Raw genomic sequence first — 20,775 nt, forward strand, 5'->3', positions numbered from 1 at the left:
TTTTCATACATCGGAGGCACTCAGGTCGCAAGCCATGCTTACTATATTCAGCAGATAAGTGTACATGTGAGACAAATCATTTATAACCAATTTTAACAGTGGTATTTCGTGCAAGAATATCTAAATGCTACTCAATTTTTGCTCAAATTTTCAGATACACACTCTTATTCAGATTAAAAGCATAATTTGGCTACTATGCTCTCGTGATGCCACGTCTTGAGTTTGCATCAGTAGCTTAGAATAGTGCCTCTGTTACCTCTGGCGATGAAATCGAAAATGTTCAGCAGAAGATTGTATGCATCCTTTGTGATAGATAGTTGAATAGCGCTTCGGGTCTCTCTTACATCGGGTCTCTGAGATTAATATGTAGTTTAATATTAGCGGAAAAATAGAAGTAGTAACAACAAAGCAAGCAATGTAGCTGAACATTGTTCTATGCACATGAGAAAAGAAAGCATTATGAATAACCAAGTATTCAATGTTTGGAGCTGAACATTTCTTCACATACGTGTCTAAAACATATGCGCATGATTTGCCACAAGATAGTGTCTCGTTTAGATAGGGTACCTGCTATGGCAGTAGTGCACAATCAGGCTGGAATGAAATGCAAACAGTGACTATGAACAAGACAAAATATTTCACCTGTGTGACTTCAGCTTGAGTATGCAGCTAGCCTGATTCCTGTTTCTGGTTAAGAGATCTACCTAATACAAATATATGAACCCTTTTCTAAATGTATACCTCGCTGCAAAGTAGAAAAGTACTGCCCATATATGTTCGCATTTCGTTACGGCCTAACTGTAAATGCATAATGTGTGTCTGATGCATATCATTATCAGTCAAGGCTGTCACTTCCAACACCAAGCAGATATGTGAAACCTCTAAGAACTCCTTGAAGGCAAGAGTCTGGAGACAAGCTTCTAGACCCACTCTGAAGGATGTAGATTTGGTGTTTAGTGTGGCATATAATTACTTCTGCATTAATAGCGAGCATGTAAGGCCAATACAAGGTGCTTCTGAATTTGGTCGCCTAAAATTTGCTTGGGAGAACGCAAAATAATGCTAAAGAGCAATCTATAGACACAATATTGCATGCTGAATAAACAACAAGAAAAAAAGAAGGCAATGCTCTGGAAGCACCTTCAGTCATTCAAGACAAAAATGATGAGGCATGCTGATGCTGCTGCTTGAAAAATAGAAAAAAGCCACTACTGCTTACTTACAATAAACGCTTTCTCTGAGCAAGCAATGAAAGAGAGCTGTAACTCATGAAACCTCACGTCATTCTTTTTACAAAAAAGGAATTTAAAAGGTTGCAATGCAAGAATCCCTGCCATAATAGTATTCTCCTCACACTTGGGTTATACAAACCAAGGCTTTTAACAGCATGGGTTTTTGCATGTGTTCATTCTGAAGTATTACCCGGTTGAAGCGACACAAAATATTTACTTCCCCATGAACCTGTGCGTGTAGCATAATCACAGAAAATATTTTTTACACTGGACAGAAATACAACAGCATAGTGGCGTAACTGACACACAACAGGCTTCGGGGACAGTGCAAGACAATGATCTGAAATCCTACACAACATACCTGCGACATTACAATGGCTAAATCCTTGATAGTAGTATTTAACAGCCATCTAAATGCTCGTGCGCAACAGGTGGGAGCACTATACTGCAAAGCAACAGTAAACCTTTGCCACTAGTCTAAACAAAAGTGCGCCTCTTTGCGACTTCCACTAAACTTTTTTGCTCCCAGTGCAACAAAGCAAGTACACAGGGGGCTCGAATGGCAACGATACGTTGTGTTAGGCTATCATGTCATCATCTTAACATAAACAATGCATGTGGTCTCTGTTCCGGACTGCCAATCAGCCTCGAGAAGACAAAGATGCTTATAAAAAAAGAACAAAGCAACAAGCTCTCAAACCTCACAGTGAACATAGAAGCAGTAGAAACATGTAACCTAGCCAATAGTTCGAAGCTAAGCAGCAGAAGAAAATATGTTAAGGCCAGGACTGAGCAAACAGAAAATCATGGAGGAAACCTAAAAGCAGCAACAAGCAATGAGAGTGGAGTTGCCTTGATGTTCATTGTCAATACCTACTGCTCAAAGTAAAGGAAACCAGGGTATAAGAAATACAGCATTTCATATTATGCTTTGAGCAAATGCAGTGAGAATGAAACAGATTAGAGACTTGTCTTAAACATTTTCACTCTTTACTTTACACCAGAGGAAAATAAATTTGTGTGCAGTTCACCTACGGCTTGGCACTGCCCTGGAAGGAATGAATCCAGGTCTCGAAAAGTCTACAGAGAGAATACTGATGCTGCATGTGCATTTTTCTCTAGACTCCCTCGTTTATTCCTTCCCTTAGGTTCAGGAGTCCACCGAGAGACAGTTACTGCCCCATTTCCTTTCCTCAAAAACCAATTTTAATTTCATTTCTCTCAACTGTCCTGAAATGTGTATAAGTTACCAATTTTTTTAGTGCCTAATTACATACTGTAATTTTTGCAAGGAATATGAGGTTGATGGACAGAAAAAAAAAGTCTGGAATGGTACCTTAAGTAACTTTGCACCTGGACAAACAGCTGACCCACTGGGCGTCCCCAAGGGCTCTGCTGCGAGGCGTCCCTAGCAACAGTAGCCGGTTGTCCAGATCCAAAGGAACCGCGCGAATGATTACCGAAAAGTTTAACGACAGCAGATGCATGAACACAAAACAGCTTTTCAGCACTGTTGCAGTGGGATGAACGGTTCCAAATCTCTAGACCATACCTGGTAATAAATAAATTATCAGAAGACCATCTCGAGCGCAGAATAATCTCAAAGCACATTCGACACGCACTACCAACATGGACAGCCTGTGCTTAATTGAATCCAAAAGTTTACGCTGATCGACCAATGTTACTTCAAATAGAGACAGAAAGCGCATGCACGTTGTGCTGATGTTACCGTGAACATAACATGCGACGAGACACAGGATTACTACAGAAACAAAAAAACCGCTTTCAAAATCTGAGAACAAATTGCTCACCTTCTCACAAGTTCACCAAACCGGAGACGATGCCGTGTGTCTGCCGCCAGTCACTCGCGATGCACAGAAACAATAAAAATACAATGCCGCTGACTTTCCTTGAGCAATTCTGAGTCTATTAAACTTCAAACTGTTCGCACCGACCACCGTTCACCTCACCAAGCATGTGTGCACGAAGGAAGTAAAATTTATGCGGGCAAGCCAGCCGCGCAAAACGCCAAGCACGATGCCATTTGCAGAGCTATGGTGGCTAGCAGAGCTGCACGGGAAATTCATAGCGTCATTCGCGTATTCGTGTCCGTGCTTACATCGCTGACGCCGCAAAAGCGCACCACCTTGAAAACATATCAGATGTATTTAATTTTACCGTAGCTTTTTTAGCTGCCAACTTGAATGGTTTTACATATTAAAATTTTCTTTTCGTTTCATGAGCGTTGTTACCACAACAGCGCAGTGCATGCAGCTTGGCCGTGACGAGTCGAAGCGCTAGCCAAGCCCGCATTCGGAACCATGCGCGGAGTGTGTGTGGTGTTGAGTGAACAGGTGCTTTAGAACGGTTTTTGTTCTTCCGTGTTCGCTGCGTGCGTCCTGCGCGCTGTATTGTCGTTACGGTGTGTGTATGTGTGCGGCCCGTACGCCGCATTGGAGTATACAACCGCTTGCTGTCCCATGCGGCATCGATGCATAGTAGAACGACCGTGCAGAATGTGCGTTACAATGCCAGTGGCCCTGCACGAAAGAGGAGACTTGAAGCCGGCGGAAAAGCTGCTCACCCTCGTGGGACTGCAAGAATCTGGCCAGGAACAGTCGACACGCGTTTCGGTGGATGATTGCGTTTATCAAGCTAAAAAATTCAGCACTGGCCAATAGCACTGATGAGCTGCTGCTGCGTCATGATAAACACCTGTATAAAGATTATTACAAGCTTGTTGGATGTGAACGTGGCCTTGAGTGGTATTCGTCGAGCAGCCGCCCTCAGGAGGTGGAACCAGTCGATACCTGAAGACGATTACTGTTTGCCCGCGCCCTGGCGCCTCGCTTATAACCGCATGCGTTGGCGTTATTTATATCTGAATTTCACACGTAGTTGAACTGCCGCAAACATTACAGCCGCATCTTTCAAACGTGCCGTGTGAAGAGTACCCTTTTTCATATTTTTTTTTGTGGGAGGGGGTGGGGGAATGAGCGGCTGCTCAAATGTCATTCTTTATTATTTTCAGCTTATTTTCCATATATGTGCCAGGTTGGCCCATTCTTGCCTCTTGGTTGCATGTAAGCAATGCATTTATTGGGCATAAATTTCTTTGCTGTTGTATTGGCACAGGGTTAATGATTCTCACTGTATTGTGGTGACACATCATTGTACGCACTCCTTGCAGAATGTCTAAGGGGGTAATAAATTACTGAGCAGAGAGTATACCTTGTGATAAATGCGAGGAACATTACTGATTTACTTCACACATGGCATGTTCCGTTGTCGTTAGTGGTTACGTATGCCTTGCCTGCTGCTTTCCAGTGTAGGGGCGAGAGGCATGTCAAGCTCCACTTTGCAGCTTTTTTCTGTCAACTATTTACTGGTCAACATGGTAAAATAAACTGAACATAATGCATGCTTGCTGAGACTTAGCTTAGACTACAATTCATTTATTTACTTTCAGGGCCTATCAGCGCCAGATAGAGGAGTGGGTGGCTAACAAAAATACATGTGTGATAGGAAGATTAGTTAAGGTGATTATACACAGCATACTTGAAGGCGTCAGATGCAGTGATGGACATGACGAAGGCAGAGAAGACGTGACAGTTGGAAACGTAGAAAAGTAGAGATCTGCGTGAGCTTACACATGACTTAAGGTGAACACTAGCAAAAAATTAAGAAGGTGCAGAAGACTGAGGACAGAGTTAAAGCTAGTTTAACTAAGAAAAGAACCTCCCAGCATGCCAAAATGAGCACATGCAAGCAGTTACGTAAACATGGAACATAAAACTTTTTGGATGGAAGAAAAGCGTAGGCACATTGCTCATTGTGACGTTGCTTAAAAAGTGGGTGTCTAGTTGTTCACCTTCATATCCGGTCCTTCCACACCTAGCAACTGAAATGCCATCAATGAGGAGCATCTCCAATCACTCTAATTGCATGGGAGGTACACATCTCCAGATGTCAGAGGCTTGGTGTCTCATTTTAGTCTAGATAGTTTGGTAGATATAAACATTACCACATGTAAGAGGCATGTGGTAGCCTTGCAGGGGGTGTATTTTGTAAGTCTTACAGCATGTTGTGCAATGGTAGCATGTTTCATTATTTACATTGCAGTAATATGTTAGCACAGGCGAGAAAGTTTGTAACTGAGCAGAAAAAAACAATATTCATGCCATGTCTTAGCCGCATTCTTAGTACCATATAAAACATAGTGCGTATAAGGAACTCCTCGTTTTTTTATAATTTTTCTTTCTGAGCACTGGTTTTTTGCAAGTTAGCAGGGTTATACAGTCTTCTGTGGCTGTCGACTGGCCCGCATGTTTGTCAAAACTGCAGAGTTCATGATGGGTCGTGTCAGTGCACGCTAAATAAAGGTGAATAGGAAATTCATGCTTCAAGAGTACATTCCAGAAAAAACAGCTATTATTTCCTAGTCAGGAAGAGGGAGCAGCACCGACGGTGCACATCCTCCTTGTCACTACAGCAATTATGGCTGCTCACTGCTTTTTTGCAGCGTTTCATTTATCCGCAGGAAGACCAGGCATGAATGGCCGGCTATAGGTACCTAATAAATTGAACATTGCAATTAGCAATATTTTGTTGTGCCTGTGCTTTTGTTATCCGTGAAGGAGTTAGCGTTTTTGATTGATGGTTGTGTAGCAAAGATGTGACTGCTACATTGCACTGCATTCACAAATTTGTTTGCCCATGCTTTTGGCTTTCTCAGTGGTTCGTTTCCTTATCAAACGGCAGACGGAAATTCGGCTTTCACCTTGTGCACTTTCATCATGTTTGTAATGTATTTTCAGCTGGTGTTCAGTTTCAATTTAGAGAAGTTGTCTAACCATTGTCTGTGTCTAAATTTTTTTTATCTCTTGACATCATTACGCTGCATTTCTAAATTATTTATTAAATGCATTTATTAATTGTTACCCTGTCATGTGGTTAGCAGCATGGTGAAAATATTTTTTTATGAAGTCAACGTTCTGCTTTTAAAGTTAAAGCAAAGTAAGCCGTTTGTTATTTAATGTTGCTCACAATTTGTAGTAATCCCTCAACGTTGAAGCAAGATTATGCGTCACTTGGGTCTAAGTTGATTATCACCCCCCTCGGATCTTCACCTTTGCACATGGGGTTAATCTCATTTTCGCCATGCTAGTCTGTGGACATTGTTGAACAAGAGTAAACCACACAGATCGGAAATGGGACACCATGTGGTGCTTAGTCCGGGAGCCAACAGTTACGGCGAGTAATACGTTTCAGAAAATGCATAATACGGCCAGCCACCTTCACGAATGTGTAACGGATAGACCCTCCATTTTAGATGCAACAGAGCAAGTGTTTGTTCTGTTATGGAGAGTTTGTACGTAACATTCACGGAATTTTTTTGCAGTGTAAGATGTTGATTAAATACACAATTGTTTGTGAATCTTAAATTCTGGAGACACTGGAGGGCGTTTGGGAGGCATCCGTTTGATTAGACGCATTTCTGAAAACACTCTCCAGCGTCATAGACAAGAACTACATATGCGTTGGCAGGAAGTAGCGTAGCCATTAGCATGCACGGCTGCGGAACGGTAGAAGGGGGTGGTTCCAATCCCATCGTGCATAAAGATTTTTTTCTGCTCTGCCTAGAAAAAGCGTGACACCTCTGCTGACAACCTTCTCTCGACAACGATGAGGCATTAAAGGCTTTCTCTTTAGCATTTTACTAATTTTTTTGGGCTTGCTTTAGCGCCAAGTGGCATATAGGATAGGAATGAAGAGAAGCATAACCGCCAGGAAATATCGCTTCTAATATTTTAGCTCTACGTCCTGTGCTGTCGTGTGCATCAGTCCTTGTCTTGTTTGCTCTTATAAGTAAAAGTACGAAGCGGAAAAGACGCTGGCACTAGCTGCGAGTCTTAAGATAAAGAGCGCAGCTTGCTTTCGTAACCACCACACTCATTTTTTTTCTAGCATCGGTGCCGTACGCTGTGCAGAAGACAGAACAATATCAATTCTTATCATATTTTTGCCTGTATAGTGGTGGCATTTTTTAACTGCGTATAAAAAGAAAACAAAATAAAAAGCAGCCTAGTCCGCCAAAATAGAATGCGAGGAGAAAAAAATAAATTTTTAGATATCTTTTTGTGAAACTAATTGCCAAAATATATTTGTATTCGGAGCTATTACTACCTGTTCCAACGTACTGTTTCAGTCTTGCTATGTAAACCGGAAAAAATGGGCAAAGTAAACAAATATTCGATCATTTTTGCGCTTTTGTGATAATAAAAAACCTGTCCCGATACCTGTCTGCCAATGAGCTTGATTGTATATCTGCCTAGGTGGTGTGGCTGGAATATAATTTAGAATAAAAAAAAGCAATAATGCTAAACATCGACTGGCATTTGCTCTAGATGGCTCGTTTTGCATTTTTTTGAACCCTGGTGTTCGTCTTGATGTAAGCATTCATTAATCATGATATACATCTCTCAGCAGGTTAAATGGACCTTTACCTAGGATGGAAGACACAAACTGAAGGTTTGTGTCTTCCACAAGTGTATACAGTGTATACACTTGTATACAATGGTTTGGTTTGGTTTGGTTTTATGGGGTTTAACGTCCCAAAGCGACTAAGGCTATGAGAGACGCCGTAGTGGAGGGCTCCGGAAATTTCGACCACCTGGGGTTCTTTAACGTGCACTGACATCGCACAGCACACGGGCCTCGAATTTCTCCTCCAAAGAAATTCAACCGCCGCGGCCGGGATCGAACCCGCGTCTTTCGGGACAGCAGCCGAGCACCATAGCCACTGAGCCACCGCGGGGCATACTTGTATACAATAACAAGTGTATACAGAAGAATAGACTTGTGAGCGAGTTGGTTCATAACTAGTTGAAAAGAAAGACGAAAGCCATGCAGCCTTCGACAACCGCATCCATCGATTTGAAGCGGGCCGCCAAGCTCTGGGATCTCGCCTCGCACGAACTAGTCGACCCTTTAAGTCAAAAACTCATCGAATGCTAGAGGTAACGTAGATAACGTAACAAATGAATGAAGAGATAACGTAGCGCTACGTTATCTCTGAATGCCCGCCTGTGTGGCTAGCTGAGTGACTTCAAATTGCTGTTTTTTGTGCTCTTTTGGTACAAATACAGCCCACTCAACAAAGCAAGGGTTCCTGTTATTTCCGTTCCCTCCGCCATACATTTTGCAGGCATTTCATGGTGGCCCCATTTATAGGCGCACACAGGCTTCCAAAAAAAACCACCACCTCACCGGAAGCCTTTTCCTCTGGCAAAGTCTTCTGACTTCGGTTTCAAAACGTGTGGCTTCTTGTGTTACATGCAAACGCTGAGACGGTTTATACGTCTCTTCCTTGGGCCTCCTGCTAACTCTTCCATGTCCTGCCTTATTGGAGTAGACCTCTACAGCCTCCTTCCCTTGATTTCAGTGGGCAATCCGGAGGTTGTTAGTACTGTCAACTACCCAACCCGATACGCTGAGAGCTAACATTCAGCTAGGCTGCGCTTCAGAAATCGCCCAGGTTCTTATTTTTATTTTATTTATTTCCAAATACTGTTAGGCCTTGTCGGCTGTTACGGAGTGGGAATGGTGTAATGAATCAGTAGAACACAGTTCCAGCTCTTTTACAAAAGTTTCAAGTGAACAAGTTTTGTTGAATACGTGTCGGCCAAAGTTTTTCCATTCCTTAAATGTTTTAGACAGAAACGGAAACTTACAGACATCAACTCTCGTCATGTATGACATAACTGCGAAGGGATGGTTAGTACGCGATGACAGTCTTCCGGGTGGTCGCAAGTACAAGCCGGAATCCAGTTTGAACATATTGTGATAAAGCTGATAATAATCTTTAGCCTAGGAATGTTTCTGCGAATAGCCAATGTTGGTAACTGTGCCCGTAAAAGAAGTTCTGATATGGACTGCGTTCTTTGGCAAGACGAAAATATAAACCTTACAGCCAATCTTTGAACGCATTCAACCTTTTCTACAAGATATTGCTGATTAGGATCCCAAATTATGCTTGCGTATTCAAGCGTTGTTCTTACTATTGATTTATATGCTTGTAGTTTGGCATCTGATGGTGCATCTTTTAGCTTCCGCCTTAGGAATCTAAGTTTTCGTTGAGTTGCTCCACAAATGTTCTGCACATGATCACTCCAGTTTAATTCATGACCACACATGATACTTAAATATTTTAATTTATTATAACACGTTAGTTCTCTGTTATTAATTATGTACGGGAACACTAATGGAGTCTTTTTGTTAGATACAATCATATAGGCTGACTTATCATAATTAATGTTTATGTCCCACTTCACACACCAATCATACACAACCTTCAAGGAGTCATTCAAGAGAACCTGGTATTGCAGGCATTTTACGCGACAAAATAACACGTAATCAGCAAACAAGCGCGCTTCGACGAGAGGGTGTATGTCATTCGCAATATCATTAATATCTTATAAAAACAATACAGGACCTAGAACGGACCCTTGCGGAACACGAGAGGATATCGATGAAGTCCAGAGCGCTCTTCATCTGTTAGTACAAATTGTTCTCTGTTATTTAAGTTAGCCTGAATCCAATTAATTGTTTGTACATCGATACCCATCTCATGCAATTTGTGTAAAAGTTTGCCATGACACACTCTGTCAAATGCATTGGAGAGATCTATCGCAATGACATCAATTTGCTCTTTTGAGTTTATGGCTGTAGCAAAAGCAGGAGTACTTTCATATAGTTGTGTTATTGTCTAGAGACGGCTACGGAAGCCATGCTGTTTACTATAAAAAAGGTGTTTGCTTCCTCCTCGTGTTTTCGTCCTCCTCTTGCTCCTCGTAATATTTCTCTGAAACTGAGCCCCTCGTGTCCTCCCCAGTGACCGAGATCAGTCCTTCCTTTTTAACGCCCTCGCCAAAGTTCCTTATGCCTCAGGCACGGTTTAGAAAACTAAGTCGGCCAGCACTTCCAGACCACTGTCCTCACAAAAAGCTTTCATCGCACCCTCTTTCAGTCTACGATCATCACGACAGCACTACGAACAGGTATCTTCCCTGCTTAACAACCTCTGAGGCACCCCCCCCCCCCCCTTTTCCACCCCCGCCCCCTGATGAAAATTTTTTTTTCGGCATTACTTTCTGCCGTGCGCATGCACACCTCAATAAGGAAGCCAGCCATCTCGCCCACGAAAGCACCTATGACCCCCTTACCGCGCACTGTCTTCCCCCCTCCCCCCCGCCCCCGTGGCGTGATGAAGTTTTGCATACGACACCGGCGCACCCGAGGTATGTGTCAAAAACTCGTCAGGCGCTTCGTTGGCCGGCATATAGTGCAAGGATAAAGGTTCCTCGGCGAACTGCCGTGTGCATCCTGTGTCTCTTATTTGCTACCCTCACTCTCACAGCAACGAGAGAGTGCATGCGTTACGCTTACAACCTTTTCCTCCCCACCTTTTATCTCTTCAACCTATGATGAAGCTAGTTGCAGTTTACTAGATGCATATATATTCTTATATAACTTTCGGTCTTGGCAGAAGACAAAGCCTTTCATTTCATTCCTGTGTCTAGAATTGCAGCGGTGTTGCAGGTTATTTTGTCTCTCAGTATTCTTTTATATTCTATTTGGCTATCGGATGAGGATTGCGCAACGCGGCAATGGCAATAAAATATAGAAAAACCGCACAAGGCTCACCTTCTTCCACGTCTCGTACTTTTTCCATTTCAGCATGATTTTAATGCTCGACTAGTGAAGGAATTTTTAATCTTAATGGACGATATGCGAAATGCGCAGCGCCATCTCTCGGCGCTCCGAGAACTAAGTCCTCCATGTTAGCACGGTACAGAAAACGAAACCGCTGCCCAGCGTTGGGTTAAAACGGCTGCGCTTCGTTTGAAAAGTAAAATGCCGATGCAGTGTTCCGCTACCCTCTCCACTGTGAAAAGACACTACGATGCGTGCCAGAACTAGGTGCGTTCAAGCTTTTCATTTTTCTATTTTTTTACTCCGTCCCAACGTTTTAGTAACACAAACCACCATGCGAGGTATCATGTGTCAGCACGCAGATCAGTGCGCAGCTTTCGCTTTCTGCGCTGATTTTTGACAAATCTCTTGAGGTGATTTGCGTTTAAATTAAGATAAGGACCACAGCCTTTGTTGTCTCTGATCAAAATTAGAAGCCGATTTCGTGCATTTATCAACTCTCCGGTCGGGCGTGAATATATATAGACGCATACTTGAACAACTTAATAGAGAAGGTAATTTTTTTGAGCGGGCCAATCGCTTGAGCCGTGGCGAAATAAGTTCACTCGAAGAACTATATGCCGATTACTGCTTAGTCTGCTACGTGCTCAGTTAAGTTTTTCCCGTGTTCAATTAGTTTTAGAAGGGCGAGCAAACTCTCTGGACCATATACGCATATGTTATGCGCGTTAAGGAGTCTTTGTGAAGCAATACACCCTACGTATAAAAACTGAGGTGCGAATGGTTTATTTCTTGAGGATTCCTATACCTTCGATATCTGCGGCGACGAAAATCCAAAAAAAAGAAGAAGCGAATAATATAGCTACTTTATTATGAAGGAGGGACGCATGTCTAAGCTCGAAAGTACGTGCAACAGGGTTCTGAAAACGCTTCTGGCCATCAGATTTTATTATCGTTGTTGCAAGCTCCAACAGCTTGCTTCGCAACAAAGCCATTTGTCCAAGTTTGGGAGTAAGCTAATTAAGTTTCGGAAGCAACCGAACATGCTAATTTCGCCCTTGCACACACAGCTTGACCAGCGTATCGAGTCGGTGCATACACCTACAGCTGTAACATCTTTCTCTAATCAAGCCGCCGCGGTGGCTCAGTGCGTATATGAAAGAAAAAAGCTGCGTCTTTGCTTACAATATTTTGAATTATATGTGCATGCCTACTTTCCTCTTGTGAATTTCGACTGACTGCGTCTTAAGCAGGAAGCGGTTTCAACGAATTGTGGCGAAAATCAACCGACGCCGGGCTCTGAAACGGTGACGTTGAAAACCGCGGATGCGCATTGCACATTACAGTAAAGGAATCGAATTACGCAGCTGGTCGAAGGTCTTGTGTGATTATACTGCAATGCACGAAGCTCCTGGCGTCGGCGCGAACGAAAGTTCGCACTGTCACAGAAGTCTGTCAACACACGTGCGCACTCACCGCAAAATAACCGCTCGCTACCCTGCCAGATGAATTCGCGTCCACCTGGGAATAAAATAGCCATGATAATGCGTGATGCTTGAACTGGTGCTTTAATGCGAGCATTAAAACGACAACAGCACACGGTCACGGTTCGACTTTCCAACCCACTTTCGAGTGCGGATTATTGCGACCATCAGCGCCAGACTTCAAGCGAAGCTGAGGATGCGGTAGGAGTAAGCTGGCGCTTATTGAAAGCACCTACATTTGGTCGAAGATCAGCTGTGAAAACAACGCAGCAGCTGAAGCTTGCCTGTTGAAATTCCACTCGCAAGAAGAAAGTACGCATAGCAAACGATGCACCAGCTCGACGAGCTCGACCGCGCCAAGATGGAAACCGGAAGTTGTGGGCGCGGTGTTGCCAGACCGCCAAGCAATTTCGCATATCGTCTATTGGCCAGAAAAGCAGCTAGCTTTAGCCCGTTCTTTGGATAACAGACGGCCCTTTAAGGCCAACTTGACTGAAATTTTTCAAATCGTAAAAAGGTTGTTTTTTCATCGTACACCCCCGTATTATGCTACCCACAAAACATTACGCTCAAGTTTCAAGCAGTTACGGTGCCAAAGGCATGCAAAAATCGGAGTTTTTAATACCGAAACTGGAAAAACGGGCGCCATTGCCGCCCGCCGGAAGTGACGCATGTTTGAGACTGGAGGCCTGACCGGTTCGGAGCGTCTGCTCGTCGCGGCCCGAGCAAAGCGCTGGTACCGGTAGCGCGTGCAGCCCTTTGTGCGATAAATACTGGTTATATGTTAAAACACACATCTTAAAACGGATGAAAGACCCTAGAAAAAGTTTTAAACGTTTTTTATTTGCTGTAGGAGACTAGAAAACTCCTCGCTCAACCTCAGTGAAGATGATCGCGCCGCAATGCTAGTGAGCGTTGTTTGCCTGGCAATATTCGATTACAGCTTGCGCAAAGTTCGGACATAGCGGAGAAAGGAAGCATATTCAAATGGAGGCCAAGTAGAAGTGCTTGTATTATCAAGTCGTCTTTTTTGAGCGGGCACGTGCGTGCCAACAGCACATGCGCGCTCTGCTGTGCGTGCAAAATGGTTGTTGTCTTGATAAAAAAAATGACCTGGTTTCTTCTTCTCCTTCTAATTTTTCTCTCCCGTCGAAAGATATTCCTGCCTGCGCATAGAAATTTGTAACAGGTGCTGTGAACGCGAGGTAAATCAATAAAAAATGGCTGAGGCTTAGCTAAGGTTAAGCCTAGTCAGATGCGAAGCATATTGATGGCTAGGCTTGGTAAAGTTCCTCGCTTTGTTCTTCAGTTGTTGTAGAACGTTGTCGCCGAGCCGCATATTGAGCACGCCGCTTAGCCAGACGTTCATCCTGCTCTTCATTGGTCTCTGTGGCACGCTGAAGCTTTCGCTTCTCGTTCAAATCAGCCCTGCTTCTAGGCGGCATCCCAACACCTGGCCGCCTCGTAAGTGCCCGTAGAGCGACGCAAGCTCAGCTTTATACCGCTGCTGTAGCGTCACGCGGTCAGCTGCAGCGCCTCTGAAGTGGAACCTCCACCGCCGCGGCCGACCGCGCGAGCCGGCAGCTCATCTCTCCTCTGCTGTGACGTCATGTTGTCACGTGGTCACGCTAAAGGTCAATGGTAGCTCCACCGCCGCGCTCTACGGGCTGTAGTGTAGCTCTAGTAATATGCTTCGCATAAAAACAGCTGAATGAGGAAGCTCAAGAGAATCAAGCGCTGCGTTAAGCGAAAGAATATGCCAGAAGCAAAATTTGTGTTGCAAAATAAATATATATTTTTCTCTTCGAAGAACGTGGCATCAATGCGGTGCCGATGGTGGGCTGGTTCATCTTTGCGCGCCTCTGTCGGGCCAGCCACTGGGCGTTGCGAAATACATGCCGATTCAAATGAACAAAAACTTATGCGCTGCGTTCATTACTGTATTTACCTAGAATCACTTACAGCCCGTGTTCTGCGGGGACGGAAAAGTTTTTCTAATCTTTTTAAACCACACAGCTGGGCAGAACTACGTTGTTGCCGGACCCCAGTCGACTGTTTATACCCACCGCACAAATTACCGTAGGCAGTGTGTCTGTACCGACTGAGTAATAATGCAGAACATATAAACAAAATTACGTGTTGTCTGCCTTTGAAAATATTATCATTCAATAACATGCGTTCAATTCTCTGAGGTCTTGGAGACGAGCCTCGAATGGTAACGCTGAAGCTTCCTGTAATGGACCTCAAGTATGAACGGCTTGAGGCAGTAAGAAATTCGACATTTTCAGTAACGCTCATGCGGCCTTCCAGGATTCTCTCGCAGACCTCCCCTTAGACTTCTGCCTGGTGTAAACAACGTGCCGTGAAAACGGCAATGGAGTGCACACTGCAACCGCGCAAAACGACGAGGGACGAAGAGAGGAAAGCACAGGACAAGATACGGATCCGCATCTTGTTCTGTGCTTTCCTCTCTTCGTCCTTCGTCGTTTTGCGCGGTTGCAATATATGCACTCCATTGTCAACCACCAACTAGCCCGCCTTCACCTGTTACATGTCAAAAGGGCGCTGCTCGATGAGCAAAACCATCCACTTTAGCTTCTGAACCGGCTAAGCTAGTTTGTGACAAGCGGTCCCCCATCCTCTTTATTCTCCCGATTAGACACGCCTCGAATCGTTTCTTCTCCGAATTATTATCCTCTCGGTTCGTGGCATGCTTTGCCGATCGGGCCAAAAACACGTACGTCCTCTGATGCATGATGTAGACCGGGACAGGTCAATTGACAAAGCCCAACCCACAAAAGGGGTTAGCGCGAGCCAGAAGCATCAGTCACCCACCATTATTTTTTTTGAAGAAGAGAGGGGAATTTACGTTAAAACCTGAGCGCCAGACAACTGACACCAGCTTTCGAGATCGGGGGTGAAGGGCAGTGGCCGAGAGGTATACATGGTGCTTTCCGCATTCCTCGTATTCCTTTCCGCGGCCACGCACTTCGTCAACATGATGCTAGCAGTTTATTTTTCTCGGAAACCATCTAGCTTCGCTGTTAAAACAGCCAGAAACGCGCCGGAAGTAGAGCTTACAAGGAGCGCGCACTCACTTCTGAACACCTGAAAATGGCGAGCCGGCGATTCCGGTGCCTCAATTGTGCGTCATTTCCGGTCAGGTTTGGTAGTTGCCCAGCACACCGCTAGGGGACTGCGTCGTCTGCTACCGAGGTTTTTGAACGCTTCTAGCTAAAATTCTAGCCGCTTCACAGCCCTAATAATAAATATAAATATTGTTCATAACATGCACACTTTATCCACCGCAAAACTAGCCGAAGTAAACTTTCTGTCAAGTAGGCCTTTAAGTAGCCACTTTCTTAATCTATAATTGGTGCAAAAGACGATGAATAAATGTGATGAAAAAAATAAACGTTTGACATTCAATAATATTCGCAACGGCGCCTCCAGGCCGAACAAAACAGCTACAGGTGGAACTGTGTGGCACATATAAGAGGAAGTTTGAAATAAATGTATGAAGTAAAGTTTGGAGAAGATGACAAGGATGACCATAAGAAGATCAAGAAGAAGTATTTGGGTAGGTGGAAAGGGATGATTTGTGGAGAAGAGAAGACGATGACGACGACGTCAAGGATGACGTTTACCAACGCCGAGGCTATAAAAGCGCGAGTGATAGCGTAAAACGGAGCGGGGGAGAACAGAGAACTGAAGGTTCCGGCGGATCAGGAACACCTCGGCTGGAAGAGAGCAACGCCGGCTACTGCTCTGGTGATATCGAGTTCTACGGCGTCGCACCATAGACTTCCTGCCGTTCCCGAGCCCGTTGCGGAAAGTCAACGGCTGACGCAAGCACCTGCTACGACCAGGGGTGCCTCCAGCGCTGTTGCCACCCATCCGGGTGGTGCCTTCCACGCCAACGTCATCACCAGCATCGCTTCAACGGGCACCTGGACCGGGAGCTTGTAGGACGCCGTCAGCGACGCCAGCCTTAGCACTTCGAACGCCACCTCGACGACGGCTGCCTGGATGCCACTGACCGGACCCATGCAACGCTTCATCAGCATCGAACAGTGAGCACGAACGCCGAACGCTAGTAGCCAGGGTGTTCCCGGGCCGTGTGTATTGGAAGTCTAAGTGTTTTGCGTTAGTTTTCTGTGCTAGTGTTTTTGTCTCGTAGGGTGTATTAAATGTGCGTCTGTGTGGGTGCACATGTCGCCTAGTCCATTCTTTCGGCGCGAGTGTTCTCGGGGCATCCGTGACACTGTACAACTTCCTGCGTGCACAACCTAACTTAGCTCATTGTTATACTAAAAGAGCCAGTACGACGTCTACCCTGTAGAAGTATCTCCACTAGATGATAACGCAGTCGCTTTGTGGCCGACGAATAAAAAACACCACAGGGCTGATTAACTTACTCTGGGAATGAACTGTCTGCGATTACGGTATTCAGACGGCCATGAGCCACGTGACGCTGGAAAAGGCCCTGTCGACGAGTCCTTGCGTGCCTCGGGGCTCGAAAGTTTCAAGTAGTTTTATGCCGTTTATTTTGGCTAGTATTATCCCTAGAGTTCTTTTCCCTGATGGGGTAATACGTTATTGCAGCGGCACAAGCTTATTGTACCGTCATAAAAACCACTGTGCCATATCGCAAAGCAGCACATCACCTGAAGCGGTAAGTGATTGCAACCACAGGCGTCAATACTGTGCCTATTGCCGCGAATCATTGTAGCGTCCGTTCGTTCGCACTCAAGGACGCTGGAAAGCGGTGTTATAATTTTTGTTCGGAACGCGTGAAGCGACCGGAGTAATCTCGATTGATCACAGCCATGAAGAGCTGTGTCTATGTTTTTCCACATTACTGCAGATGATTTTGACCTGCTGTCTCTAAGTTTTCCTGCCGGCTTTAAATTGAGCGATGCCGCGAGCGGCCGGCATTCGTAGTTCGAGGACTATCAAGTACCTTTTTTGCTTACGCCGCTGCCGTGCTGTTTAATTCTTTTGCGGGCGCAAGTCAGCCCAAATAAAGAGCTTCGTTTGCAAATCTTGTTGCTGTCTTCCAGACCTCTGGACTGCCATCACTACAACGTGACATTATTAAGAAATGGCGAGGCCATATAAAGTCACGGGCAGAGCTGTTCAAGACGAGTTTGACGTTTTGTATATTCGGAAGACAAAAGCACCTCGAGAAAAGGTCTTGTATTGGGCTTATTTTGGCGGTCGGTTTATGGCGCTTCCTTTAAAACATGGGCCGATCTCATTCCATTTCGCAATTTGTGATCTCCATGGTATCCTTTCACGATTGTCCGCCAGCGCGACTGTCGAGTGCGTCGATCATCGGCGTGTGGAGGAAATCCGTGGACTTATATCCGTTGATGAAGTCGAGGTGTCGGTAGTCCGCCTGCGGTACTACGCGGTGGAACAGCACCCTTGAGCCCAGCCTCTCTTTGAGATCAGACACGTCCCTTGGGGAGGCCAGAGTGTCTCCCTCGGCGGAAAACAGCGCCACCGGTACAGCGATGCGTTCCAAAGGATACGGTGGCGGCTTCGCCTGGGGAAAAGAATACCACATAAATACATTGCTATAACGGCATGGGACCAGGCGGATGAAGAATTGCCAAGGGAATGAGGTGAGGACATTAGAATATTCGATTAGATAAAATGGAAAGATCTTTAAGAATATATACAGGACGGCACATTCAAGAGCACCATATTTCAAAGCATAATTTAATATTGTAGATGTGTTTTGTCTTTCCTTTTTTGTTATTTTACTATTTCGAATTTTCAGCGTTTGCCTGGTATAAAACAAAGATATCCCAGACGTGTTCCTAATATACTGTGGGGAGACGGAAAGACTGGTTTGTGTATTGATTGCGCACCCCAAGTAGAATATCCATTTTAGTTAGGAACTCCCGTGTCCAATGATGACGTTTTTTAGGGCTACGGAACCCGGACCAGAAAAGTACACTAACATATATTATGCGCACTGGTATTATGTACACTGATTTAGGGCTTTCATCAGCACTTCTTGCTTTTGGAACTCGTCGTGACACATTCTGTTTATTTGTAAACCAAACGAGTTTTATAACAGATTATTATATAGCAACTTGCATGCGTCGATTTCATTTAATTTGCTGCCATTCCCTTTTAAGTTAAATGATGTTTATGGACTGCGTTAATTTTATGTCGAGAACCAGACGTTAGTACCAGCCCTACGTTACGGCTGCTGTTGTGCTTGTGTTGCTGAGTTATAAAGGTGCAGAGGCCTACCTAGTCAAACAGTACACTTTGCTGCCTCTTGCCTCTGTTCCATGGCTGGTTTGGTTTATGGGGTTTTAACGTCCCAAAGCGACTAAGGCTATGAGAGACGCCGTAGTGGAGGGCTCCAGAAATTTGGACTACCTGGGGTTCATTAACGTGCACTGACATCGCACAGTACACGGGCCTCTAGAATTTTTCCTCCAAAGAAATTCAACCACCGCGGCCGGGATCGAACCAGCGGCTGTATTGTCAAAAGCATAATGAATTCATTATCAAATTCTCAAGCTTCTTGCAGGTAGACTTCTGCTGCTATAATTTCGTATCAAATTAGAAACGAACATTCCGCTGCTCTTCAAATCAAATCAAAATCAGTTTTATTCAAACAGTTATTAAAAAATACATGCGAATGATCTGGGCCCTTAGCCTTCTCGGCTAGACTTGGGCCCATGCAGGAAGTGCAAAAAAATATTTTAGCGAGACAACTCAGTATTATACAGCAGTTATATACAAATAAAAGCGAAATAATCAAGAAGTTATACAATAGTTAGGAGGACAAAAACAAAAAAATAAAAGAATGAATGCATCCAAGAGAAACACTGATTTATAGTGGAGTCGAATATTGCTGGCTCCGAAACAACTTCTTTATTTTGGCGATTGACAATTGACCTGCTTTTAAGTTAGCTGGCAGTTGATTCCAAATTTTAGCACTGCCATAGGCAATAGTTCTTTTACCGTACACATTATTCACAACTGGAAGATTAAAACGACAACTGAAAAAATTTCTAGTTGGACGAGATGGATATACGAAAATAGATTATGACAGTGGGATGTTATGGTTTAGTACATGTATAACCACACAAGCTAGCTTGAAATCCCGCATAACAAAGAAAGGTGTAATGTCTAGGTCACGAAAGAGCGGAGCGGATCTATCTGTGCGTTTACTATGTGTGATTATACGAAGGGCTCTTTTACATCTATCGTTTAATAATCAACGCCTGATTGATTTCGCATCTTCTTCAGAACTGCCTGACGAAGATTACAACGTAATGTTATCTATTCACCCCCCCCCCCCCCCCCAGAAAAAAAAAACAATCCGAGCACTGGCCATTTGGGAATCAAAGATGACACCGGTTGCTGGGAGATGGGCTATTGAAATAGTGCGCTGTAATTCTGGCGTTCTTACAATACATTTCTTGAGACGAAATTATATACTCTGGCCATGTATATTTTTCACAAAGATCATAATGTCCAGGTAATTTGCCTCTTGGAAGAAAGATTACTGCCGCAGTTTAACGAGGTACAATCGTGCATTGTCCGTCGGACCTTTGGCAAGGCAATTCAGGCCCTACGGTGCGATCTGCAGAATCTTCTCTCTGTGATCATGAGTTATGCGTTGTTCTTAAGGAGGCTTTCAGATTCATTTTAAACTTTTAAGTTGACAAATCTCCTCACCGTTATTAAAAATTATCTATGTCTTTCTAGCTAAGAAGTTGTTACAAAAGCGAAGCTGTTCAGCTGATTTCCAAGGACCTTTTTGCTTCCTCCCTTCTTTCCGCTGTTCTCGGAGCGTACCTTTAATAAGGCAATAAATTTATGACAATAAAAAATGCTAGCAACGCTTCAAAATGAGTAGTTTTTGTAAATAGCAGTTCCCGGGGCAACAAAGTCAACCGAATAAGAAAGTGTGTCATTACCTGACCGTAGAGTTTTCTGTTTTCCATGCTTCCATGATCATACATGAGTAAATTCTTGGCCCTGTAAACCTGTAAATGCGGACGATAAAGGTTACTCAGGGGGACGTAATAATGCGACACATTTTACTATGTTCCTATTATTGTGGCGTTGTGGTCGTTTTTAGCATGGTTTATGAGGTTTAACGTCCCAAAGCAACTAAGGCTATGAGAGACGCCGTAGTGGAGGGCTCCGGAAATTTCGACCACCTGGGGTACTTTAACGTGCGCTGACATCGCACAGTACACGGGCCTCTAGAATTTCTCCTCCAAAGAAATTCAACCGCCTCGACCAGGATCGAACCCGCGTCTTTCGGATCAGCAGCCAAGCACCATAACCACTTAGCCACCGCG

The 20,775-nt window shown here is 44.4% G+C and overlaps 1 protein-coding gene across 1 annotated transcript in view; it reads right to left on the reverse strand.

The window, feature by feature from the left end:
- Window positions 1-17,726: 17,726 nt before the first annotated feature.
- Window positions 17,727-20,775, reverse strand: part of LOC149327242 (lysosomal acid lipase/cholesteryl ester hydrolase-like) — a 77,134-nt gene continuing 74,085 nt past the window's right edge. The window contains exons 11-12 of the mRNA XM_089564824.1: window positions 20,386-20,454; window positions 17,727-17,981 (exon numbers count right to left, since the gene is read on the reverse strand). Coding sequence (XP_089420950.1) covers window positions 17,727-17,981; window positions 20,386-20,454 — 324 coding nt within the window. The remainder of the gene's footprint in view (window positions 17,982-20,385; window positions 20,455-20,775) is intronic.

The sequence above is a fragment of the Amblyomma mixtum genome, chromosome 10 (genome assembly GCF_055824585.1).
Source record: "Amblyomma mixtum isolate Tamu chromosome 10, ASM5582458v1, whole genome shotgun sequence".
Classification (NCBI taxonomy): Eukaryota; Metazoa; Arthropoda; class Arachnida; order Ixodida; family Ixodidae; genus Amblyomma; species Amblyomma mixtum.